We start from the raw sequence: 27,039 nt of genomic DNA, 5'->3' as shown, positions 1-27,039 counted from the left end.
AAAAAATATCAGTGCTTTATAACACATTAAAAAATAATTTTCAGATGAAATGATCCAAAAGATATGTTACAAAAAACCTACAGTGTGATAAAACTGAAGAAAAGCTGCCCTCAGGAATCTCCTTGCCCTAGAGCTGGAAACACTTTCTCAAGGTTTCTTTTCATTTGCGTCCGTTTTAAAAAAGAGAATTCCTGTTAGAATAAGATCCTCTCATTTGGGGTAAATTAATAAATACATCCTCATAAAAATCAACTTAAGCATGAAAAGGCTCAAGTTACATTGGAGCTTCCTGTCTCTTCACATTGCCTGCATCAGTCAGCTATTGCGGCAATGATACTGCATAACAAATACCCCCAACTCATTGACTCCAACTCCTAGTTTCTTGCCTGGGGCAGCTCTGCTTGTGTCTGGAGGTGGCTGTGCTCCACAGGCCTCACCCTGGGGCTCAGGCAAGGGGGTCAGAGGCCCCTGGGTATTGCAGGCTGTTCCCAGAAAGCAGACCCTGGGTGGAGTCTGGTGAGCACTGTGCTTTTCAAATCGTGTCCTTGGGGTAAACAGCTGAGAAAGGAGAGGAAGGGAACAGGACTTGACAGAGGGAGAGTCCAGCTAGGGGGCAGGCCGACCCCACCAGGAGTAGCTAGAGGGGCCCCTGAGTTGGGCCAAGGGGGCTGGACCCTTAACCCCCCCACCCCCATTATTAGTCACTGGACGTGGGGGCCTGGGAAGGGGTGTGACCATTGGGGAAGTATGGTGGTCACCTGGGGGTGGCAGTGTTGCTGGGGGCCGTGTTTGCTGACTCACGGCCTCAGGGAGAGAGTGCCCGGCTGTGGGGAGGCCGGGCCTCTGGTCCCTTCCCTTCGGCCTCGTTCACCTACGCGGTCATTTCCAGACCAGGATTTTGGGGAGAAAATAGTGCAAGGACTTGAATTATTGGACATTTAAGTGAAGACACTCCTGTAGGCCATCTGTACGGGTGGAGGGTGACAGGGCTGCAGATGGGCTGGGTCCTAGGAGCCACCCCCCCGGGGTCCCCGGCACAGAGCCAGCGAGGATGAGAGCACACGGCAGAAACCACAGGTGGGAGGGAAAGTAATGCTTTTTATTTACACCACAAGAGTGACAAGTCGTATGATGAGGTACAAACACTGGACTCCGGGTGAAGTGGAGTCGGCCGTCAGGGGAGGACACCTCAGTCGGTGAAAATCCACCCAGAGAGAAGGAAACAAGGATGAGAAAACCAAGAACAAAACCTCCAACTCCACTGAGCAAAGGAAAGAACCACTGGGAGGTCCAGACGATCAGAGAACTGATTAAGTTACAGATGAGACGGGTCTCTGCTACCAGCGCGGCGCCTGCATTAGCGCGAACAGGCGTCGGGTGGGACAGGAAGTCGTCACCACTGCGTTTTCCACGACACCGTGAGGAGCTCTTGGGTGAATAGGGCCAACCCCCTCCTGTAGACATAGGGTGACATGCTTGTCACTCTCGTAAATTGGAAAATAGCGCCTCCACTGTGGAGCACACACACCAAAACAACAACAAAAACAAACAGAAACTGTCTGCTTTCTTTTTCCTTCAACAGGAGGCTTTTAATCATGTCAAAGACAGAGTGAGCTGAGCTGGGAAAGCTCTGCTTCGTTACAAGGAAGAAATGGTTTCCTCTCGATGCAAAGTACGATTTGAAACCACAGTGCAGCACAGTTCGCGACTGCTGAGTTTAAAGTGAAATCTTAGCCATACGTGATCTAAAAGTCAGGAAAAGTCGGCACAGCTGTGCGGAAACGGCCGCTGGGGCCTCGGGTTCCCCAGCAGAACCGACGGCCACCAGGGCTGGGGGTCGGGGGGCGGCGCTCGCCTTGCCCTGAGCAAGGAGAGAAGGGAAGAAACCAAACAGAACAAATCCCTCTAAATCAACCCGAGGGAGACAGGCAGTTCACTTTGAATTCTGCGTAGTTTCCCCAAAACACTGTTTCCACATAAATACAATAAACTCTATTATTGGTATGTCACAAGTGCTAGATAAACTTTTTTCTTAATATGACAAATGTTTAAGTAGTCCTTTTTATTTTTCTTACATTAAAAAGTACAATTTCTTAAGAATAAGTTCAATAAGATGCAAACGTTCCCCCCTCCCTCACTCTCCTTCAAGGTTTTGTTTCGTTTTACAGAAAAATTCCCATCTTTTGTGTCTGCAAATGTCATGGGAGGGGAACAAAAAGGCATTTCTCTTCTTCCCCAAGCTGCCGCGTTTGGCGTGCAAAATCCGTATACGATATGAAGACATGCCGCTCGTAACAGCCCATGCAACCTCGGTGTAGGAAACTTAGAAAAATATATTCATATGTATTTATATATATATTTATATATGTATCAATACCCATAAAACACGTGGGCCAAAAGTCTACAAAAAGAAGAATGGAATGAACGCATGGCTGTGACCAGGAGAGAAGGAATGTTCTGATCGAAAATTAAAAACAAGGAATTCCATTGCAATGCTGCAAAAATCAGACCAGTACAAAACGGTCCTTCCTCTGGAAACAAACTTTGAAAAGAAGTAAAGAAAAACCCAAACACTTTGACAAAGTGGCCCTTCAGAACCGGAGGGGTGGCCAGTCCCAGGGGCTCGGGCGCAGCCCAGGGACGGCCGCCTGCTGGTGGGGCTTGGGCGCCGCGTGGCGCAGCTGGAAGGCCCAAAGGCAGGGTGACACCACGAGTCCCGGGGCATCACGGGGTTTCCCGCAAAGGGATATAAAGTGCTCACTTGCTGACCCCCGGCCAGTGCCCCCAAGGCCTCTGCAAAGGAACAAAAAGGCCAGAGGTCCAGGGACCACAGAGGGAAGGTGTGAGGGGCCCTCCCTGAGGCGGTGGGCCTGCGGGCACCCCAGGTGGGCCCTCCGCCATCTGCCCTGGACGGCTGGCCGTCGAGAAGGGCTGTGTCTTTAAAGAAAAGAAAAGGCTACACGGTACTGCTTTAAGCACGCCTGTGAAGCTGGAGTGAGCTGACAAATGACAACGTGCCCCCTACCGGGCCTTCCGCAGAGGAGGTCCCTGTTGAATGAGATTAGAAGTAAATCCCCCCAAAGATAACTTGGCCACCAGGGTCCGTGTTACCCACCACCTGTAAAGAATGCCAGATGAGGTGTTCCTCCCCAGGAGCCACGGCTGGCGGGAAGTGGGCAGGCAGCGGGGCGGGGGGGGGGGGTCCCCACAGTAAAAGGGGGCCGAGAAGGCCAGAAAAGCCGGCCGGCTGGGCCCTGCCACCGCTGTGGCCGCTGGGTGGATCCAGCTGCCCGCACACTCCAGCACCCCCTGCCAGCTTGGGCCTCAGGGCAAAAGGCCAGGAGGGGAGAGAACGTCAGATGTGTCCCAAGGCCTTCCTGTCCCGCTCTCCACCACCATCCCAAGTCTGACCAACAGCAGCCGGTGGTGACCAAGCCAGTCCAAGGAGCTGGATTCTCTTGGTCCAAGTCCGGCTGCGTCAGAGTCTCTTTCAGAAGCTACCCTGTAAACGTTGCCAAACTTGAGACTTGGCTGGGGGCCCCCGGTTGCGGGCAAGCTGTTCTGCACTCCCTCGACTCAGAACCTGACGTACACTTTGGAATGACACTTGGTGGCTTCAGGTGCTGGAAAATAAGTTAACAGTAAAAAGTGACTTTCAGTTACTGTCAAAGAGAAAAAGAGCAAAGGCTGGCCGTCCCGGTCAGGAGTCTGCCGTCCCTGCGGGCCCAGGCTCCCTGCAGCCACGGGCTCCGAGCTCCAGGCCTCCCGGCCGGGGCCCTACCATGCGGCTGCAGCAGAAGAACCCAGAGAGGGTGCCGGGGCCCCCCAGCCCCACACGTTGCGGACATGCTTACAAGGTCTTTGGAAAAGTGAAATGAAAATTCTATCCTGACCATGTGGTCAGAGAAGTTTAAACAAAAGCTTTGAGAATGCTGACGGCCCATGGTGTCTGGCAAGCCCCCCCAAGTCAGCGCTGCGATGACTCCCGCCCCCTCCCGGGCCCACAACGCGCAGACGGCAAGAAGGGCCCTGCACTCTACGTCCAGCCGAGGGGCGGGGCCAGGGGGGCAGACCTCAGACCCTGTTGCACATTTGCTGCTCACTGTACAAAAATAAACAGAATGAAAATAAGAAAGAAAGAAAACACCTTCCAAAGTTAAAAAAAATGTACAAGCAAAAATTCAGAAAGGAAGAAGTTCAGATGTTATTACGATTCAGAAAACCGCTAAATGGTGAGAAAAAATGTAAAATCCACAAAACAATGCTTATTCAGGATCTTTTTGTGAAAAATTCATACAAAATCAACAGCAAATTTATATTCTTTGCTATAAAAACTCATTAAGTACACATGTGCATGGAGGCTTGGAGTGGGAAGGGGCTGGGTCAGAAAATAATTAAAATGAAAGTACAATCTTGCAGGGTAGTTGCCCCGTGGCGAATGTGTGATTGAAAGCTCTCCAATCTGGAGTTCAGAAATACATGAGCTTCAAACTAGATCCCTTTCCATAAGCACCTTGATAGCTAATTCACAAGTCGTTCATTCGCCAGGGACCTTTACAATTTGCATTTATTATATATATATACTTTTTCTATAAATGCATTATAAATATTTTATCAAGATTTCATAAGAATCAAGTTTCTTAGCTTGGAATACATTGGAATATATATTATACATATATATATTTATTTATACCTAAAATTTAAGCAATACTTCATGCTACTTGCTTTTAATAAAAAGCATTCCGATCGTAACACTGAAAGTGTGCCTAGGACATGCTTCACAACCAAATGGAGATGCTCAATTGTTATATGATGTACGAGAAAAGAACACTTTGGATTCATTTAAAATTTGTTGGACTTCAAAACCCCCAACAGTATTTGCCACTTTTTTGGAACTACCTCCATTTTTCAACAGCAATAAAGTGAAACAGGGTGGCAGGACCTCAGCCCTCCGGAGCTGCTGGCCACGGCCGGGCTGCTCGCGGAGGGCCCGGCCAGCACGCACCGGCCTCTGGTCCCACCGGCCACAGGGAACTGTCCCACCGACTCCTGCTGTTTATTTTTTCTTAAGGCATTGTTCCTCAGACTTCAGAAAACCCAGCCACAAAAATCCATCAGAGCAATAAAAAGAAAGGCACAAACGCGCGTCTTCCACCGGCTTTGAGAAACCGAAGCCAGCTCCCGCGGGCTCACGTTTCTGTCTCGTCCAGTTTCTCTCCTTAAACGCTCGCCCACTCTGTGCCCCACCCCACTGTGCACCGCGGTGTTCGGAGGCCGGCCAGGGCCATGGCGACTTTCTCTTCAAAAGAAATAAGCTACAGGATGAGTTGAGTGGTTTACACGGAGACTGTGGAATTGTGGGGAATCACCAAACCGTAAGCACCAGTTTTAATCGAGTTTGCTTTGTGTCGTGAGAGCTTTGATTTCCATTTTCTTTTTCTCGTGTCGGCTAGATCAGCAGCTCTGCCCCGAGCCACCACAGGCTTCCTTCCTCTGCGGCTTCCCTGGGGAGCCCAGAGCGCCTGTTTCCGCGTGTCCCTGTGTCCGCGCGTCCCGGCGTCTGTCCGGGTCCTGGCAGGCAGAGGGCCGCCCGCTGCCGCCGGCCCCGCCGCACCTGCGGGCTCGGAGAAGCCGTGGCAGGACGCAGGGCGACAGCAACTTTTCTCGGCGGAGCTTCAAGACGGAGACAAACGAACAAGAGAACCGCAGCCTCGGGCGCACCTACAGGGGGGGCTCCTCTTCCATGGGCTCCTCGTCGGGCCTGTGGGGCAGCCCCGGGGAGGGGGAGGGGGAAGGGAGGGGGAGGGGGAAGGGAGGGGGAAGGGAGGGGGAGGGGGAGGGGGGAGGGGGAGGGGGAGGGGGAGGGGAGGGGGAGGGGGAGGGGGAGGGGAGGGGGAGGGGAGGGGAGGGGAAGGGGAAGGGAGGGGGAGGGGAGGGGAAGGGGAAGGGAGGGGGAGGGGAGGGGGAGGGGGAAGGGAGGGGAGGGGGAGGGGGAGGGGTGCAGGTGCATGGCAGCGGAGGAGAGAAGAGCAGACCGTGCGTGGGCGGAGATCCCCACCCATGAGGGCTGCTGCCACCCGGCTGCCCCGCCCTCGACTCCTAGCTACCCCTGCCACGGTAAGTGTTCTGGGTCCAGATGCCCTTCGAGTGTTTCTGAGGGTCTTGCGCTCTGGAGAGAGGTGGCCATGCCGTCCGGTCCTGGACTAGGGTGGGGACACCTGCCCGCCCTCCCTCCTTCCCTCCCGGCCCTGCTGAGCTTGGCAGGGCCTACGGGGAGAAACCACGTGCATCTGATGGCGCCCAGGAGCAAAGACCTGGGGGGTCCGCAGACCACGTCAGCGCTCACGACAGGGCGGTGCCCACGCTCACCTCTTCTCGGGGGCCTTCACGCCCACAGACAGCGAGGCCATGGCAGTGACAGTCTCGGCCTCTTCGTTCTCGCACTTCTGGGCCTCAACCAGAGAGTAGCCGGCGGTGGAGGCGAGCCTCTGCAGGGAGCGCCAGTACTGGCCTGCGGGAGGGCACGGTTACTCGCTTACGGGGCCGGCCAGCAGCCTCCGCGCCGAGGGGCTCAAGCAGAACCCGTCACTCTCTCCAGAGACGGAAGCCAGGGAATCACCTGGTTACAAACCCACAGAGGCTGGGGCTCTTCGGAAAAGCTTCTGCGTGGCCCGCAGACCCAAGCCCTCCAGAGGCAGCACGTCTGGGATGGGGGCGGCCTCCCAGGAGGGCCCCTCCCTCGGGGTGCCGTGGGGCACTTCCCAACTCCCACCTGGAGCCACCGAGATGACGGGGGCGGGGGCGCAGTGCTGGGAGGGCCGGGGGGTCCAGGCAGCCTCTCCCCCCATCGGGGAGGCTGGGGGGGAATGACCCCGAGGCCCGGAGCTTGAGGCCGCAGCAGGGAAACCCTGGCTTCCACCCACCCACACGGACAGTCTGATGACTGGGTCACCCCGAAGACCCAGGACAAGCAGCTGTGCGATGCGGGCAGGGCAGGAGTCCCTGCTGTGCGCCAGCCTCCTGGGCCCCCAGGCCGGCTGGGAAGGGGGCTGCACCCGGGGCTGGGTCTCTGCAGGCTGAGCGTCTCTGAGCTATGGGGTGGGATCCTCTGGTCCAGGGGTAGGGGCCAGACCCGAGGACACAGGCTCACACGCAAGGCCCAGCCCTGCCAGCTGGGGACCCAGAGCAAGTGACCCCACAGACTCCTTGAGCCTCAGTTCTTTCACCCCCTAAAGCAGAGCCGATGACGTGACTGTAGCAGGTTGTGGGGAAATGAATGGGGGTAAAACGAAGAGTCTCTGCCAGCTCGTTGCCTTCTAGCTGAACGCAAGTCCCTGTCATGTCGGCCTGGGGAAGCAGCTGGCAGTGAGACAGACAGAAGGCCACGGGTGGGAGATGGGGCCACGGAGTCCTCCCTCCTCCCTTGGGTCTCTCCCCCAGGAGGGTCTCCCAGCTGAGCACCGGACCAGGCCACTTACTGTGGATTTCAATGACCTTCTCCATCGACCGGACAGCGTTCGCATTGGGTCTCTGCTGTAAAACCTTTTCTGGGAGAGGATCAAGCTGGGGAAAAAAAGAAGAATACATACTGAATTAATATCAGTATAATCCCCGTGTGTGTTAAGATGGGATGTCCAGAGTCAGCGTCTTTCTGAAGTGTACTTGCTACTGAGCAAACAAAACAGCTTTAAGAAGCCAAATGTGGTTTTGGCATTTATTACGGAAATTTTTTACAAGAATAGATTTATTTTCCTTAAGGTATTTTTCTTAGGAGGCTATCAGGTATATTTGTGGGTTCCTCTGTGAGCAGAACGACGGATGGTGTCCACAAGTGCCTGGTACAGAAAGGCAGCAACTTGGCCTCCACTGTTGATACCACAGCATAACATCAGGGGAGGCATCATTACTTTTTGGAAATATCAGTTTCAAATCCCCTATAAATAAGGGTTTTACTAATAGTGCTTGAATATCCCCCATTCAGGGTTTCCTTCCAGTAATGGGGAAAAAGGTAAGCGGAAGGGAGCGCGCAGCACCTCAGCGAGGGAACCTGTGCTCTGCGTTCCTCCGCAAGTCCCGCAGCAGATGTTGTCAGAAGGCACGCACGCGCCCGCCCGTCAGCAGCCACAGAACCGCCCAAAACGTGGGATGAAATAGCTCACAAATACGGGAACAGTGTAAACAACCAGACAAGCCTACAGAACTGGGGGAGACCTGCTGGGTTCTGGCACAAAGCTGGGAAAGCCCGGGGAGGTCAGATAACGGGGGACAGGTCCTGGGTTGTGCACGCCTGGCCGTGATGACCACCGCCCCGCCAAGGATGAGTGGACAGAGCGGGCGCGCACGGACCACAGGTCCCACCAGTGCTCGAGGGACACGTGTATCCCCAAGCCAGGCCGCCAGTTAGCACTGCCAGTTCACTTCTAGGAAGCATGGATTCCCAATCACAAAAATCACAAGACACACAAGTAAGTGAGCATGAACTTGGGTCAGGAAGAACAGACAAGGTCTCTAATACCTCTCTCCAATAAAAGGAACCAGGCTCCTTGGAGAAATGGCTTGCTCCAGGGCTGGGGCGGGGAAGATGCAGGATGAGCCTGGAGCACCCTGAATGCAGAGGGTAGGGAAGGACGCGCTCAAAGACAAAACAGCGGGCGTGTCAAAGGGACACACGCGGGGCCAAGGGGAAATGAAGTACGTACAGGTATTGAATTATATCTCAGAATGTAAAATTAATATCCACTAGTCCATACTGGCGTGATAAGTGACTGAGTAAACAAATAAACAGTGAGAAGAGATGCATCTTCCTTAAGAGGGATTCCAAATAACTTATGTGCACACCCTGTCTCTGCGAGGTGGAGCCTGCCACCTGCCACCCTGCCCCCCCGTCCTAGCTGAGCTGTGTGATGTCCATCGAAGAGTCCACGTGGGAAGAGGAAACACGGAAGCTCGCTGCAGACGCCTGACCAGCACACTCTAACTCAGCGCCCATGTCAGCTCCAGCGGAGGTGAACCACATGGACGGCACCACGTGGATGGGAAGGGCGCCCGACCACGGGGTCTTCCTCCTCCAGCCCCTTGTTCCAGTCCAGTCACGAGGGAGAGAATCAGACATTCTACAAAACACCTGGCCAGGCTGCCTCCAAACAGAGGCCAGCCTGCCTCCAAGAATAACAGAAGATTGAGAAAGTGTCATGGCCCAGAGGGGACTAAGGAGAAGGACCCTGAAACAGAAAAAGGGGAAAATGAGTGAAAGCTTCCTCCGTCCTGGAGCTCACTCAACGGCAATGTGCCAGGGTTGGTTTCTCAGCTGTGAGAAACGCCCCATGCTGAGTAAGACCGCAATAACAGAGGGAATTATTTGAGGGTCTGCAGGGACACGTGTGCAGCTCTGCAACTTTCCTGTAAATCTGAAAGTATCCCCAAGTGGAAATTGTTTTTAAAAAATGAAGATTTAGATCCTCCAAGACTTTAATTATTGAAATGATCAGCTTTAAACTATAAAGTAAGCATGTTTAATATATTAAAAATAAAAATAAGATACTACTGAATGGTGAAAGGACCAGAGATCACTGAAACTGAAACGGAATATTTGAGAGAAAGCCAAATGGAACTTCTAGAAATGAAAACATAATTTCCTAGAAATTAGGAACACAGTGAGACGAGCTGGAGAGAAAACTGGTAACCTGGAAGCAACAACTGAAGAAATGAGCCTGAACGGGGCCCAGAGACAAGGGACAGAGGAGGTCAACGTCCCCACGAGACTGGGGGGTGGGTAACGGACGGTGCCGACGGCCGAGGATTTTCCGTGACTAATAGAGGCATCATCCTCAGTTGCATGTAAAACACAGACGGTTGGACAGGACGTGACACATGACAATGGAATCCAGCCTTACGCTATTTGCCAAAGGACATACCTGGGACATTGGAAGAAGGCTAAAAACCACACATCAGGCACACCCGATAAAGAGGGGCCGGTGCAGCACCTTGCGTGTTTGGTACAACACACTTAAGGAAAAAACCCACAACCGGACATAAAGAAGGTCACTACACGATGATAAAAATGTCAACTCATCCAAAGGATACAATGATTTAAAATTTGTATATATTTAGTAAAACTGCTTTCAAGTGTATGAAGTGAAAATGGACAGAACTAAAAGGAGAGACGGATAGACGTACCATCCTAGTAGGAGATTTTGACACGTCTTTCTTAGATCACGCAGACAAGCGGACAAAAATCAATAGGGGAAACCAGAACATGAACAGCACAGTTAGCAAGGGTGGTTTCGTGGGAATAAATGGAACACCCTGTAAAACAGACGAGGGACACGTCACTTCAAACGGATGTGGAAGCGTCTACACAGACTGACACGTACTAGCCCATGAAGCAAGTCTCCACAAAGGATACCTGCCACCCAGACCACCTTTTCTTAGTACAGTGCCATCTGTTAGATACTGAAAACAGAAAGAGAGTCACGAGCCCTATGGCTGGACATTGTAAACACACCCATCGTGGGTCAAAGAAGAAATCGTAACAGAAATTATGAAATGCATAGAAATAAAAAATAATGAAAATGCCACACATCACAGTGTGTGAGACGCAGCTAAACACGGTGCTGGGGGACATTTATAACCTTCAAGGTACATATTGGAAAACAAGACTGAGAACTAAGAACTGAATTTAAGAAATGAGCACAAGAACAGAACAGCCCCAGAGAAAGAAGATAATAAAATACACAGAAAGGGGCAGAAAGACATTTTGAAAGAAAAAAACATACTGTAGCTGAAAGTTGATTCTTTGAAATGACTAATTAAATCGACAAGCTCTGGCAGGGCGGATCAAGAATACTAAAGAGGGGCACAAATAACACACTAGGATAAGAAGCACCACGACTACAGGAATAGCAGAAATGAAAGACAGTGAGAGAACGATATTAATTCTGCCAATGATTCTGAAAACGTGGCTGATGTGGAAAAAATTCCCGGTAAAGTGTAACTTTCCAAAATTAATTCAAGAAGGGATCAAAAATGACGAAATCAGCCACTTAAAATTTTCATCCACAGGAGACCCGTAGCCCAGGAGAGCCCTCCCAGTCAAGGGACAGATTATTCTGATCCTACACTCACTCTTCCAGAGAAGAGAAAAAGAGGGGACTCCCAACCTCCACGGGTCCACCTGCCCATCCATCCACCCATCCATCCATCCCTCCATCCAATTCCTTCCCCCAAGAATAAATTGGAAAAAGATGGTCTAATAGAAAAATGGGCAAAAGACACAAAGAGAAAGGCTGGGTGGTCAAGAGACACGTGAAAAGGTGCTTGGCCTCCAGGGCATGAGGACGCGATCCTCTACAACATCTGGTGCCGTGCCACCCTGCAGACTGGCAGGGATCAAACGTGAGACACCGTGTCGCTGAGGGTCGTCCCCCACTGCTGAGGGCCCGCAGGACAAAGACCCTGATGCCACCTCGTAAACGTGGGACCCACCCCTCCCTCCACCAGGATCTGCCTCAGAGAAGCAGCTGCCCTCCTGTCCCAGGAGACTGCACGGGCGTGACTCTCAGACAACCCGGTGAGTCCGGGGCCAGAGATTCAGCAATGGAGCCTCCTGCTGTGCCCACTGCCGGGCAGCCCCGTGACGACGGGAGTGTCCCCGAGTGCCCTGGCCACCCGAGGCTGAGGGTGATGAGGGGCAGAGCCCAGGCCCCTCACGGGCACGGAGCTGGAGCAGAAAACACGCCTTTTAGGTTTGGGGTCCTCACTGCAGCATGACTTGCTGTGTCCTGACTGTTATGGCCCAACTCTAAGAGTCTGCTAGAATTTTAGTTTTATCACTTTTAAGAAAAAACAATTCTTTAAAAAGTAACTCATTCCAAAAATCACCTATCACTTCGAGGCAGAGGGGTGTGTCAGAGAGTGGCACCAGGAATTTTCTCACATTTAAACCCAGGTCCTGCTGTTCCCCGTCCCGGGCGGGGGGGATCCCCACGGCTCATGTCCCCAGCAGAACCCACACGCGGCTGGCGGCTGGCCCTCCTCCCAGCACCCTCTGCCACGGTCACGTCCAGCGAGCACCTCGAGCCCACGTCTGCCCCCTCGCGTTTCCACGGCGGCCCCTTGTCTCCAGCCGGCCCCGGGGCTTCGCACGCTCCCAGCCTTGACTTACAACAAAACGTCCGGGAAGCGGGGAGAATTCACATCTCAAAATATCAAAATCCCCTACTGCCTGGGATTTTATTCTTTCATTTAATAGATATTACTGAGCAGCCCGGTAAGAACCAACAGGGAACAAAACAGACAAACCTCCCCCCAGCCTCACAGAGCGTCTTTCTAGTGGGAAACACAGAGCAGGGTCCCGGGTCTGCGGGGCGGGCGGGGGTGGGTGGCGATGCTCATGCAGGGGCCCGAGTGGAGACGGCAGGGAAGGGGTGGGGAGAGGAGGTCAGGCGCGCTGAGCGGGGTGGGGGCCGCAGAGTGACGCGGAGCAGAGAGGCGGGCAGCTTGCGGGAAGCTCTGAAGGACAGAGAGGCGTCCAGCAGCCCCAGATGGAGAGCAAACAGGTGGCCGCAGCCCTGCTCGGCCAGAAGGAGCTGGTGGGAAGTCTGGTCCAGGCCGCGTGAGCTCAGAGAGCCGGCCGTGTGCCCTCGCACGCCCGCCTCTGTCTGGAAGGCGCCAAGCTGGGGAACCTTCACGGGCCTCCCCTGGGAGAGAAGAGGGGGCCGGCTGTGGACAACGTCGTGTCCCGAGCGACAGACAGGGAGCCCTCAGCCGCCCTGTGGCACGTGTACCTCGTGTGCTGGACGTCAGAACCAAACTGGAAAGGAGGTGTATCCTAAGCTCAACCTTTAAGAAGCCGGCCTTAAAGGTGGCACCCCTCCCGGTCCGAGCTCCAGGGCGAGAAAGCCCTGCACCCTTGGATCGGACACAGCCTGGGGCTGCGCTGGTCGTAGCAGGTGTGGAGGTGGCTTCCTGCTCTGTAGTCTACAAGGGCCCACGCCGCAAGTGGGAAGAGTCACGAGGTTACAGCACCAAAGAAAACAGTCCTTAGGATATCCTGGAGGAAGCTAGGCCAGAGTTTGTGTTTTTCAGAATACACAGAACTCCACTTTGCTGGGAGTATCTGGGCCGGCCAGGAAACTGTGAGATGATGTAGGCCCAGGCCCCTGTCCTCAGGTGCACACGCCCCATCGCCCCCTCAGAGCCCCTTGGGGCAGCCACACAGCCGCCGTCCCAGCCCAGCAGTAACCTTCCCGCATCTCACAGCCCCGCTCCAGGTTCAGGCCCCCGGCCACTCCAGCAGGTGCCCCTGCCCTCCTTTCTTCTTAAGGAGACAGAAGATGTCTAGCAGGGCCCCCTGTAGCTCTCCAGCTGACCCACACCCACTGCCCGCAGGCTGGCTCTGCTGACCTGCTCTCCTCTGTGTCCGCGGACCCTCCGGACAGACGCACCTGCAAACTCTCTCCCACGTGAGAGTCAGAGCAGACGGGACCCGTGGGCCGTCCCTACCTGCGCGCCCGCATCTCCCCTCTTCTCTGTGGCCGTTTCCGCGGTCTCACCAGGGCTGTTGCCCAAGGTCCGTTTCCGGTCCTCCTCTTCCGCCCCAGTCCTCTGCCCTCAGCCTCAGTCCCAGCCTTCCTGCTGGCTCCCCTCGGGAGCGGCCGGGGGCCCCGCCTGCTCACTCCCTGTGGCTTCAGTGACCGCCAGCTGCCCACCAGCCCGTGGGCACTCAGGAAGCACAGCGCCAGCCGGGGCCCAGCGGTGACAGCCTCCCCCTAGAGGCGCCCGCCTTGGGGTTCCCGCAGGGCTGGGAGGTGGGTGCGGTGCCCGTCTGCCGGTTCAGGCTCCACGGCCTCGGCACTTTTAACTGCATCTGGTGACACTGCCAGACTCGGCAATTATCTGGGACCAGTCGGCATCATGTTCTCACAGCCCTTCTAGTGAAAACGCAAAGGCTTATGGACCTGGTCAGGTTGGTTCTCAACACAGTGTTTAAACAGCAAAAATAAACCATAAGGGGCTAAAGGTCGTGACTCCTTTCAATAAGGGGTGAAAGGACTGAGACTCAGCGGACAGTGGAGGGCGTGCGCCCAGGACGACATCCCCAGGGCTCAGGAGGCAGGTTCAGGCCCCTCCCCCCAGCTCCTCTGTCCCTGCAGGGGGGCTGCGGTGAGGCAGGCACCCCTCCCGGTGGGGGGGGCCCTCGCCTGCAGAGGGCGCAGGGCAGCTTCTCAAGGGGCGAGCGCCCGTCCTGTGGGAGAGGCGGGGGAGCCAACCAGGGGACAGGCGGCCCACACCCCCGATGCAGCGCAGGCTCTGGCCGGGAAACTCGACTGGCGTGGTGGGTGGCCTGCTCCGCCGTCACGCTCCGGGGAAGCCGCCGGGTGCCACGGCCGACTTAGTCTAGTGACCAAATGTTCACGACACTTTCCGAGATGTGTCAGCCCTGCCCCCATAGCTGAGGGGGTCACAGGCCCGGGTTCCCTCCCCCACTGCAGAGAACATCCTCTGTGTCCTTGCACTGACCTCCGGCCAGCCCACTGCTGGCCCGAGGTCTGTCTCACTGCTATTTTTGTCACTGCTGAAATCCTCCTGAAAGAGGACAAGGCATTAAAAAAAACCCAAAACAACCACAAGGGCCAAGCACTGTGAACACAGGAGTTTCCTGATGCCCGAGCCCCATAGTGAGAGCCCGGCCGTCAGCGCTGGACAAGTGGGGACACGGGCCGGAGCTCAGCGGCCCTGGGAGTTGCCCTGCTGCTGGGTCGGGCAGTCAGCGCCTCATCCCTACTCCCCGTGACCGTGATGGCCAGCCCCCTGTGGGCACGGCTCCCTCGACTTTTAAGGACAGGGGCTCGGGCCCAGCTTCTGAACATTGGTGAGCTCGGGTCTGGGAGACTAGGTGGAGAGGGGAGGCGGCTCACTGCCCTCACCTGGGCCACGCACCTGGGCCATGCACCTGGGCCCATGCACCCCGCAGGCGGCCACTGGGTGAGGTGTGCGCCAGTGAGCTGGAGCGAATGAGGGAGGAGAAGCCTGGCGGGCTGGAGGCGGACCATGGGCTCCGCGGCCCCCGTCTCACATACGCAGCTACTGCTGTCGCCCTCCGCACCCTCACAGAGCATGACGACGTGACAAAGGAGAGACATTCCTGCGTGAAAGCCTCTTCCCCAAGGCTGCGGGTCACCTGGCCCCCCGTGACCTTCTCCACTGATCATGAACTTGGGCTGAATGAAAGGGTGGCGTTTATCCCTGAAAAGCCACACGATTAAACAGAGAACTGGCCCCAAAGAAACCTTCCCTTGGGGGTGACATGTAACGGCAGAAGTGACTACCCACCTGCCCAGGGCCCCTCCCTGGGCTCTGCCCAGCGGGCTCCCCGCAGGTCTGCACGCACCACGCACTTTGAGTAAGTGACATTTCACTGTCACTGTCACCGAGGGTTGCAAATGGCTTGAAGCTCAAACTATCCAACACAGTGACTCTGGGAGCAAGGCCGACCTTCAGCCCCAGCCCCGCAGGGGCCCCTCTGCTGTCCCCCCGCGGGCAGTCGGCTCCGGGGGCCGGCGCACCCAGCACAGGCCGCCGTCCGCAGCTGGCTGCCCTGTTATCAGCATCATCAAAGGCCGCGGGGCAGAGGGGTGAAGGGCCGTCCAACTTCCCGGCATTAAAAAGATTTTTAAGAGACCTTGATAAAACTAGCGCGTCCTGCTTTTTGATGTGTTTCAGTAAAAGAACATTTTCTTGCTAGAAGTGCAGGAACAGGCCTAGTTGAAAGCCGGGTTCTCTATTGTTATTATAAAATAACTGGCTCTAAAAATCAAAAGGCTTCAGGATGGTTTGAATATATAAACCAGCTGCCTTCTACTGGTAAAATTTACGGGGGAGATTGCTTTAAACGACGAGAGGGAAGGTGAAAAGCCGTGGACGCTTTGGGAAGCAAACGGGTATTTGCTGGGGAATATTCACGCGTGTGGCTAACCAGCCGACCGGGAAGGAGAGATACCACCAGGACCTTGGATCCAGGACCTGTGACTTAGATTAAAATGAACACCATCCATGACACACAAAGGCTGTCAGGGGAAAACGGAGCCATCCCGGGTGCCCGCCCACCGGAGCCCACTGCCCACACCCCCGTTGCCAGCCAGTGGCCTGTCCTAGTGGACGGCCAGGGAGCCCGTGAGCTCCGGCCCGTGTCCCCACTTGTCCAGCGCTGATGGCCGGGCTCTCACTATGGGGCTCGGGCATCAGGAAACTCCTGTGTTCACAGTGCTTGGATCTTGTGGTTGTTTGTTTGTTTGTTGTTTTAATGCCTTGTCCTCTTTCATCATGAGCCCAGGCTGTGGACAGCCACGGGCAGGTGGCCGCACAGGCAGTGCCTCACAGGGAGCCGGGCCTGCGACTCTGGCCGCGGGTCCTACTCTCGGCCTCCGTGCCGGGGGTCCAGCCCTCCCCGTCCGCCCCTGAGCTCGGCCATCGGCGGTGCTGTTCCAGAAAGCACACACCCGTCCTATGGCTGGACTCGGCCACCCCCACTGGGCACCAGGTAACCCTGACCCTGCTGGGAGAGCGTCCTTGCGCTTTGCAAACCTGGAGAAGCCCCGCTTCGCCTGATGGGGTGAGGGAGGTGAGTCCCAGGGGTGGCACGAGAGCAGGGCTCACAGCTGTCTCTGGGTGTCCCCGCGTGGGCCCGGAGCCCCCCACGAGGCCCTCTGTGTCTGGAGAGCTTGGGCCCCGGGCACCTCCCTGCTGCAGGCTGGGCCGGTGACCCAGGGCACTTGGCCCGCGCTGCCCAAACACCAGCGGCTCTCTCCTTGGACCTTCATGGTGACACCACAGCACGCAGCAAGAGAAAGCCACGCCGTGGGCGGGCGGGCGGGAACCTCCCAGGCTCCTTTGATGGGGTCAGGAGGTTGGTATATGACCCCACGTCCAAAGGCCATGGATGGATTTAAAGTTTCAGGAAGAGCACATTTCTGAAATTCAAGGTGGGACCTACAAATCAGGCCCGTCACGAACTTCAGGTTCCCAGCAGCAACCCCGGCAGCACCTCGCCCGCCCTGTCCCGTCTGCCCGCGGCTGGGAGGCTTCCTCCACCAGGAGTACCGGTGGGCGTGAGAAGCCCCGGCTGGACCGCACGGCGCTCTGGGCTGGAATGCTCCCAGTGGCCCGCCCCCCCTCGAACCCTGAGAAGTGCTCCCTCCTGGTCCAGACCCGACCCCCTGAGCCCGGGCCGTCAGGCCACAGTGCCGAGCCCAGCCCTGGGCGTCTCCCGAGGGTCAGAGCAGCAGGAGAGCCACAGTGAATCGGGGCCCCAGGCCCCGGCCCCCGAGATGGCGTGGTGACTCCTCCCCCAGAACTTGCCTTAGAACGCCCCAGAGACCCGTCCGTCCACGAGCAGGACACCAGTGAAGGCGTTCTCCCCGTAACCCACACGTGAAGCCGAGTGCCTTTGAAAGGCAGATCCTGAACCGTCTTCCCAAGAGAAATGGGCTCTGCCTTTGAAACGGGTCCTGTCTTTCTCCCCACCTCCTTCCGGCCACAACTGGATGGCCTGGTCAGGCGTGTGACAGTCCTCCTAGGTGTGGGCGGCAGAGAGCGCGAACACCGCGGGGACAGCTGAGCAGAGCAGCCCCGGCCCTGAGCTGCGTGGGCCCCGAGCCGCCGTCTCCTGTTCTCCTACCTCGTTTCCCAGCAAAGCAGAGACGCAGGCTTCCGAGGCGTCGCAAATGGCTGTGAGGTCGTGGCCCCCCTCCAGCGCCAGAACGATCCGGCCGCCAGCCAAGCCCATCAGCTGCTTCGTCAGGTACCCGAAACCTGCAAGGGAAACGGGATCCAAGTCGAGGGCAAGGCCGGGCCGTGGCGCCGACACCTGGCAGTGGATCAAAGCATCCAGGAGTGCATCACATCACGCTGCAGAGACCCAGGGGCTGGCACACGGAGACACCTGATAGAAGCCAGGCCGGACTGTAATCCATTCATTGAAGAATTTGGGTTCGGGATTCTTTCTGATCTCCTTGGGAATAGGAATTACGATTTCGGAGCTTTGATTTCACGATGCCGCAAACCATCCCGTTTGGGGGCGGGGAGGACCCCGGGGGGAGCCCCTCCTCTCTCTCCTGCTGGAACCGCGGAGGCCAGGAGGCAAGAGCAGAGCAGGCAGCTGCTAGGCACAGCCACGTCCACCCCGGAGCCCGGGGGCTTCTGGGCAGCCGACGTGCCAGCACATGCGTGTGAGTGAGCACCAGCTCTCACATCAGCACCACGTGTGCCCCTCCAGGGCTCTCGTACATCCGTGTCTGGGACACCTGGCTTTCATCGATAGCCGCAGTCCTTCCACCGCACCCACGTCATCCTCCCCCGGCAGAAAACTCCCGATGGGTAACGATGTTACCACCCTCGGCCAGAACAGTCTGACGTTTACTAGGGAGCCAGGGAGAACGAGGCTGCGGGACTAGCCCCGTCACAGGCTGGCCGGCGGCAGAGCGGGCCCGACGTCGGGCTCTGCTCCCTGGTACTTCTGCCCTCGGCCCGGTCACCTCGTCAGCCCCTCGCCCCCCCACCCCCGGGCGGTGGACTCCGAGAGGCTGCCCTTTGTTTCCGTCGTTCTCCTCCACGGACCCACGCTCTCCCCTTGCTGGGTGAGGGACAGGCTCTCCTTCACCATCTGCACTGACGGCCAGCACAGGGCCCCCCGGGCCTCGCGTGAGTCACCAGCGCCGCGTCTAGGAGCCCCGGAAGAGCCCCAGGCACCTGGACCACTGCGACCCCCGGGGGGCCGGCAGGGGCGGAGCTTCCATTTCTTCACAATTTGCTGTGACGGAGCAGAAGCAGAGGCCCTCCGCCCCTCCGACTCCGAAGTAAACGGGCTGCCGGCTACGCGCATCTTCCCGGGTTTGAGGGTCTCCCTTCCCACCCCCCCCACCCCACGTGGGAGGACAGGTCTCTCAGGAGCGCTGTGGACCCGGCCGCCGGCTGACAGCGCCAGCACGCGGGCCCCGCGCTGGCGGGCTGTACAACCTCACGCCAGCACGACCTCTGGGCAGAGCCCCCCGCGGCGGCTTCCCGGTCTACGTGGGCTGTTCACTCCGCGTTCTGTGGGGGCGCCGGCGTCGTGCTTTTGGTGAGATGTAACATGGAGTTTCCTTCCGCTGCCACTAAAGAGGAAGCCTGGCGTGCCCAGCGCCTCTGACGTCTGATCCCCAAAACACCAGCACCCCCCGCCCCATGCTCTTGGTCACCCGCAAACCCGACTTACATTTGGCGGAGAGGTTGTAGCCTCCGAGGGGCGTGGGGTGGCCCTCCACGGCGTCGAAGCCCGACGACACCAGCACCACATCTGGGGCAAACTCATTGGCGATCGGCATGACCACAGTTCTGCGAAGGGCGGGAGGAGGTGACACAGCGTCAGCCGAGGACGCAGCTGGGGAGGGGACTGGACGGCCACCAAGGCCAGCCGTCAGGGCCTCGAGGTCACCGCCCAGCACCGGGGACGCAGGGCTGCGTGGCTGAGCGGGGGCTCTCCTTCCACTGCCCCCTCCCCCCCACCAGGCCACACCGCGGCTACGGACGACTGACCAAAGACCCACTGCTCGTGGGCCAGGGGGACGTGTTAGGCTAATTAAAAGAAATGTAACACAGAATCTCTAAAGGGAAAACCGATGACCAAACTTAAGAGGACTGACCGATTAGAAATCTAAACACAGAGAAGCTCAGTGGTTAAGTTACATTCGGGAAACAAGCGGAAGGGTCTACCTGAAAGGCGGGGGGAAAGCGTTGTTAACACGATGCCCCTGCGCCCCCAGCTCGCAGCCTAACTGCACCGGCTTGTTCTGTAAATCACGCTTTGGCTGAGACTGGAGAGACCCACGGCAAGTCAAGCGCTCGTGTCCGTGCCCTGAGCCGGCTTCACTGTGTCTGGAAAGCCATCCCTGACTTCCCGTCTCCTTCCTGCCCCATGCGGGTGGGGTGGGCAGATCACGGCACGGGGCCGGGGCTCCAGGGCAGGCCAAGCAGGGGCCACGTGGCTGCCGGCGCTGGCAGCCTCTGTCGACTCGGCCCCCCATCCCTGGCCGGAGGAGCCTGGGCGTCGCACTGCGTGTCGGAAAGCCCTGCCTGCTGCCCTGAGCCACTGCACAGAGGGGCCGCCCTCGTCCCGCAGCTTCCCCGGCACGTGAGCCCAGCTCGTCACCTCTGAGGCCCCCTCCCACCCCAGGTCTTCAGAGGCCCGCGTGGGAGGGCGTCAGCGCACTGGGCACGGCTGACGGTCCCCTGCCATGTGCCGAACTCCAGACAGCGCCACGGCCACAGGGTGCAAGGCGGCCCGTGAAAGCTCCCATGGGTTCTTGTTCAGCTTTTACTAAAGGGTGAGGCTGCCACTTACGCTGGCAAAGTCAACCCCAGAAGACAACTTTGACCAAAGAAACAAAATGCTCAAAAGACTGAATGTTTCTCCATCCAGGAAGTACTCTGAATGCAACCCTGTTGAGGAATTGCTCTGATTTCAGGTGGTGGAAGGGCCGAGAGCCCCAGAGAGCCACACACAGGTGAAAACCCAGCCGTCCTTCTCTGCAGGATCCGTGGTGCGGAGCCAGGACGCCCCGGCCCGGCTCCAGGGACCATGCACCACCTGGCGCTGGGAGACCCCAGGGGTGCCTCCCAGGGAGCGTCTGTCCTGCGGTGGGTCAGGCGCTGGTCAAGTCTCTGCCATGAAGACCCGCGCCGACCGCACGCCTGGCACTTTGCCCACCAAGAAACCCACCTCCGGAAGCAGGGAGCCACGGCCCAGGTGGGCCTTTCGACATCTCCCTGCTTTTATTTTTCTTTCTTCTGAGGCTGCACCCAGTTCAGTTCCCTCCGGAACTGTCTCTGCACAGCCGATAAAAGCAGCTTCAAAGGACCCAGGCTCTGTGCCTCAGGGACCACACCCCGCTTTGGGGGCCCAGGGACACGGCGTGTGACTCTAGACCAGGGGCTGGAAAGCGTTCCTGCCAAGAGCTAGAGAGTATTTCCGTCTTTGGGCCACGTGGTCTCAACACCACCCTTGTCACGGGAAAGCAGCCTCACATGATGCGTGAGCACATCGCCGTGGCTGTGTTCCAATAAAACTTTACTTAAAAAACACATGCTGGGTGGTTGAGAGTCCGCCTGCCGATGCAGGGGACACGGGTTCGTGCCCCGGTCTGGGAAGATCCCACATGCCGCAGGGCGGCTGGGCCCGTGAGCCATGGCCGCTGAGCCTGTGCGTCCGGAGCCTGTGCTCCGCAACGGCAGAGGCCACAACAGTGAGAGGCCCGCGTACCGCAAAACAAAAACCACATGCTGGGACTCGGCCCATGGGCCGCAGTTTGCCAACCTCGCTCCAGACTCCTGTCATTACAACTCTGGTAAAGTTCTACCACGCATGACAACAGCCCCAGCTTTTAATGTTTCTCTGTGCCACTGGGACGCTGTCACAAACGTTCCCAGCATCTGTAAACACGACGTAGAGAAGAGCGCCGTCTTTTAAACACAGCATCTGGGTCAGAGCAGGCCTGGAGCACGTGTTAACAACCCTACCACGGGGGCCGAAGTGGGGGAATTCCTGGTCCAGGCAGGGAGGAGGGAGCGAATGCCTCGGGGATCCAGGGAGAACTGTCCTCTTTCATCTCCACGCCCAGCAGATGTGGTCTGTCTTCCCAAAGGTACAGGCCACCGTGAGGACCGGGCGGGGCTCCTCCACAAGGACCTCCATCATTCCAGGGAGGCTGGTTTTCAATTATTTTAACGAAGTTCTTGTCACATAAACTTTGTCTTCAGGCCAGAGGCCAGTTTCAGCCGTGGTCTCGGTATGGATTTGAAAGCCAAGACCATTTTTCAGTGAAAACCGCAGACATCTCAATGCAGACACCAGCTCATTCACCCAGAGCTCCGGCAGCCGTTTTGAAGCAAGTTCACGTTGGGGGGGCTTTAGTTCTCTGCTTTGAAGCATCGCTGAGCTATTGCATTTCTACTCCCCCCACAAAATTAAAAAAACAGCCCTGTTAGAATCATCATTAAAGGAAGTTAATACCAAGAGGGTCTCTGGTGTCTGTGCTTGGTGTGTGGCTTCACCCCAAAGCCAATCATAACGAATTGTAAAGCGCAGTTGATCCCATGTGTGGGTGTGTGGTAGGGGGTGTGTGTGTGTGTGTGTGTGTGTGTGCGTGCAGGGTGGCAGGTGTGGGTACATCGTCAGGCACGAGTGTCAGCAGCTGGGACAGCTGATGTACGTGTACACACAATACTCACTGCCTTTTCCTGATTTGGGACCCTCTAGGCTGTAATCCCAAACACCCGCTGAAGTAAGAAAATCTGAAATGGTGCTGTATGCCAGGCGTGTGCCGAGTGGGTCTCCAGCACTGACTTTCAGTAAGCCCTGAGCCCCGACAAATGTCACCTCCCCTCGACGGGACTTGGCCTCCTTGCAGGTGAGAAGAGGGCTGACGGCGGCCCTCCGGACAATCCCACCGGCCTGCCTTCTAAACCCTGCAGCACCGCCCCACCCAGGACCCTCGTGCCGGAGGGAAGCTGAAAGCGCACCACCAATTACTAGGCTCTGCAGAAGCAATGGGAAACTGGCCTTACATTTTATTTCTAGAATGACATTCTAAGGGACAGCTTAGCCTGAAAATAATAAGATGTGAGTATTTGCTGGAGGCCTTCTCTCAAACCACTGCTTTAAGGTGAGTGTGTCCATGGGGTCCCCTGTGGCCTTCTGCAGGGCAACCGAGGGCAGAGAGGGGTGGGCTGGGAGCTTCCCCGGGTAGCAGACCACTGATCGTCCGCTCACAAGGAGGCGAATGCGCCAACCCCCGAGAGAAGAGGTGGCCGGGTGCAGCCCTCCGAGTGGGAAAGCGGGGAGGAGATGGTTGTAGGTGTGTCCCAGAGCCTCTGCACCCCTGGGGCTCATGCCGGGGGTGGAGCTCAGGTGGGCAGAGCCGTGCAACCCACATGTGCAGCTGCCCGTCGCCCTCCTGAGGCCTCCTCTGGGCCCAATCCTGGGGCCTCTGCTCCGGACACCACACTGTGCCCGCCCCTCTGTCCTTAGCTCGCCGGCCGGGCCACACCTGCGGCCACGTTGCCACGGGGAAAAGCTGGGCTGGGCGTCCGCTGAGGGGCAGGCTGGGCAATGGGGCGGATGTCTCTGACGAGCCAGTTCCCGCTCCGGGAAGGTGGCAGTGCCAGGTGGTGCTATGGGGCGCTTACAGCTCCCAGAATCGTTTCTTACAAGCCACCCTATAACCTCAGGTGATCAGATTACGGGGCGTACCAACGCGCCGTCTCCAAAACTCACAGTGGAATCTAAACGCAAGAGCTGATTCAATAATCTGCTTCAACTTCTAGAAAGAAAGGAACTTTCGATTCATCCCCCAACCAGGGCCCTGCACAAAACCCACCGCACCTGTGGTCCGCACGCACTGGGGGCACACAGACTGGCGTGGCCAGCGGGCCGAGGCGCCGTCTTTGGGGGCTGTGCTCACCCACGCCGGGGCCTCCGCCGGAGCCGGGGTTCAGGCCGGGTCGCTGCCCCTGGGTCCCTGCTGCCCCTCCAAGTGCCCCGGAGGCATGGTCCACACACACTGGCCCCTGGAAGCTTCACCCGCACAGGCCTCCTCCCTCACTGCCGTGCTTTTGGCTGGTCTCGCAGTTAAGCATCCCCAGCCGGGAGAGCGCCCGTGAGCTGGAAGCACCAGGCAGAGGCTACCAGCTGTGGCTTTACAGGAGGCTGTGGCCTGGGTGGTGCCTGACAACACCGTTGCAGTAATCACAGCATTCTGATCGTTGAGAACTTCCTCTTGTTGTACGCTGCGCAGGTTCTTGCTTTGAGGGCCACGGCGAGGGCAGGTGCGTTCCCTCTGGGATCTGGGATCTCCGCACACCTGCACGGTGGGCGTGGCCTCTGAGCCTCCCTGCTTTGGGGTCCCCCGCGTCCCTTCAAGACCCCCCTCCACCAGGACCGCCCGGCGAGGGTCTGGAGCACCTGCGCGTCCGGCAGCTGAACTCTGCTGCGAGTCAGAATCAGAACAAAGACGGTGACGACGGAAACTCAGCGGCCCTGGCCTGGCCGCCCGGACGTCGGGACAGAGCTGGACCTGGCGGGCAGGCTGAAACCCGTCCACAGTGGACGCCGTCCCGCTCCTGCCCCTCTAGGCCCGGCCGCCCTTGCCCACGGCCCCCCTCCCACTCCGGAGCTGCTGCCCCGCAGGCCGCGGGTCTCCTCGCCCTTGGCTCGCCCCGCCTCCACCTGCTGAGGTGGGAACGCTCCTCCCCCTGCCCCTGCAGCCTCCTGGAAGGGGGGGTCGGTGCATGCCTACTCCAGACCCTAACGTACCCTTGCCCCCTCCCGCCCCTGCACTCCAGGTCCCTCCCGTCACCCCCCAGGAGGCCCCGTGCCCGCCCAGCCTCCCACCACCGCCAGGCACCATCCTCGGGCCTTCACACAGGTGGCATGGAGGCTCTCAGAGCACGCAGCCCCCCCCACTGCTCCCTTAGTCCCCCAGCACTCGGCACCCCTTCCCTTTGCGTGCCCCGGGAACGAATGCCAGAGGTGGTGAGCCTGCCGAGGGGCCTGCGACCCACCCAGCCTGAGGAGCGGGTCTCTGCAGGGCCAGGCGGGACCTCGACGGGGGGCGGCCCACCAGGCACCTCCCGGACCTCTCCCGCCGCCCCACGGGGATGCTCACCTGCCCGCCTGCACCCCCAGCTCCTGTTCCCCAACCAGGTGCTCGGAACCGCAGTCTTCGCTGTCTCTTCTCCCCACAACACTTTCGCTCCCGCACCCAGCACATTCTGTCCCCGCCCCATCCCCCCCCAAGGCTGTCCTTCCTGGGGTGCCAGTGGTCGCCCAGCTGCCACACTGGGAACACGTTCCGGCTTTCTGCGTGAAAATCTGCTAAGGCTGAGGGGCCCGAGCCCCACCCGGAGCCCGCTCCTCCTGGCGTGCCCACCCTCCTCCCACACCAGTGCCCTGAGACCTTGCTGGACCCCCCGCCCTACTCCCCGTCCCGGCCAGGTGCCCTCAACCTTCCTGGGCTCGCCTAGGCGACCCAGCGTGGTCCCCCCACTCCCAGGACCAAGCCTGTCACCGAACTGCCGCGAGACTGCTGGTGACCGTGCTGGCCAGGCCCTCGAAGGCTCCAGAACCGTCGGGGTCAGACAGGCGGGTTCCACCGTCAGGCCTGCTCCTGCGGGCACGTCACCCTCCCCGACACCCCATGCCGGCTCTTCCTCCGGGGCCTGGCCGGGAAGCTCCCTCACCTGCGGGCAGGTGTGAGTCCCCCTCCATCATCACATGCCCGCCTCACCTGCTCGGGGCCCTGCCACCCACGAGGACGGTACCGCGTGTGCCCCCTGTTATGCAGGTACAGTGACGGCTTGCTGAACACGGGATTGCGAAACTCTGAGTTTTTAGCTAATATTTTTTTGCTTCTAAAATCACTGCAGAATGTCCTCAGACAAACTCTCTACATAGGAAAGGATGTGGATGCCCTTAAAGAGATACAGAATTGCCTCTAGCAGTTTTCAAGTCAATATCTTCGCAGCAGCGAGCGCTGGGCCCTCGGGGCACAACATTTCTGGAACAGATGCGCCATCGTGAATGCAGCCAGCGCCACCAAACTGTACACTCGCATGTGGTTCAAACAGTATGTTTTATATACATTTTAGCACAACAGAAAAAAAAACTGTTAAAAAACCCAAAACACACCTTACGCAAGAAACAAAAGAGCCTCGACCTTCGTGCCAGGCTGGAAAGGTCAGGGTAAGTGAAATGAACCTGCCCAGCTGCTCAGTTTAAAGGCGACTCGCACTCACTAAGAGATTAAAGCTTCCACTCTCGAATATCCAGCTTCACCGCCATCTCTGATAACCTTTATGATATCGCATTTAAACCCAAACTACGACCTAAGAGCACGAACAATCCCAGCTCCATCTCTGCACTGCCGGGCGGCAGGTAAGTGAGGGGTTAAGAAAAGTGCATCATTATCTCCTGGCCCGGAGGCCTCAGCCCTGCTCAGCAAACTTCAAAGCCGCTGGCCTGGCTGGTTTGAATTAAGGTTCCCTTTTCTCCTACAAGTCTCCAAGCCCAGGAGAAAGTGCGGCAGCCTCTGGATTTCATTAGGGGCAATTTTCTTATCTCTTCTTCATCTCGGGCTTGATCTCCTGAAATGCAACGAGGCAGGCGTGGGTCTGAGCACAAGGTGCTGCCTCGAAAGCATGAAGGCACGCATGGCCTGGGGCCCCCGGGGAGCGGGGCAGAAGGAGGGAAAACGGATCCTGACCCTCCTTCCCCCATCCGATCGATGCCCAGGGAACCATAAATCGTAAACTTCAAAGTGCTACTTTACATTAAAATCAATAAAAAAAAAAATCCTGAAACAATTTTCCTTTTCAAAGAGGCTATCTGAGCTTTACAAAGTTCATTCGATAGGGCGTCATCGTGTACATGCCTGGCAGAAGACTAAAACGGAATGTCAACAGGGACTCAGAGTGAAAGGTCCATCTCAAAGCTGGCGGGGTGGCGGGGTGGGGGGACTCCAGGACCCGCCTCGCCTGCCCGCTGGGCCGGGTGCGGGCCTTTCCACCCCGATCAGAGTGCCCAGGGCACACTGAGACAGGCCCTGGGAGCCGATCCAGTCGGAACCTGGCCTGAAGGAAGACAGAACCACCGTTTTTATCGCTTTAATCCACAGTTTAAAGAAAGCCCCTCCTTCTCTGCCTTCACCAGAATTCAGCGACACCGGGTCCCCCGAGGCCCCAGAGTTCACTCGGGCTCTATCTATGAATCCTACGCGGAGTCCAGACCCTTTGCCTCTAAGGAAGCCCCTAAGGGGCCGGTTCTCCTGGGGGCGGTGACAACGTGCTGGTGGTCGGAGGGCATCTCAGGACAGGCAGTGACAACCCCGGCCAGTGATGGTGGGTTCAGATTGCCTGAAGCTGATACTTAACTATGTACATGAGCAGCTTTCAGATGTGGTATCCGTTTGGGGGAGTCCTTCTCCCCTAAATAAGGGAGGGCAAATGTCA

The 27,039-nt window shown here is 57.6% G+C and overlaps 1 protein-coding gene across 2 annotated transcripts in view; it reads right to left on the bottom strand.

The window, feature by feature from the left end:
• Positions 1-1,084: 1,084 nt before the first annotated feature.
• The window catches only part of HDAC4 (histone deacetylase 4), a 284,834-nt gene continuing 258,879 nt past the window's right edge, over positions 1,085-27,039 (bottom strand). For both annotated transcript variants that reach the window (XM_060015821.1, XM_060015822.1), the window contains exons 23-27: positions 19,253-19,371; positions 17,678-17,811; positions 7,479-7,563; positions 6,370-6,511; positions 1,085-5,761 (exon numbers count right to left, since the gene is read on the bottom strand). In XM_060015821.1, the coding sequence (XP_059871804.1) occupies positions 5,722-5,761; positions 6,370-6,511; positions 7,479-7,563; positions 17,678-17,811; positions 19,253-19,371 (520 nt within the window). In that variant the 3' untranslated portion in view covers positions 1,085-5,721. The remainder of the gene's footprint in view (positions 5,762-6,369; positions 6,512-7,478; positions 7,564-17,677; positions 17,812-19,252; positions 19,372-27,039) is intronic.

Source organism: Delphinus delphis, chromosome 7 (assembly GCF_949987515.2).
Source record: "Delphinus delphis chromosome 7, mDelDel1.2, whole genome shotgun sequence".
In the NCBI taxonomy this organism is placed as follows: Eukaryota; Metazoa; Chordata; class Mammalia; order Artiodactyla; family Delphinidae; genus Delphinus; species Delphinus delphis.
Note: the sequence above shows the minus strand (reverse complement) of the source record. Positions and strands in the feature narration are given on the sequence as shown.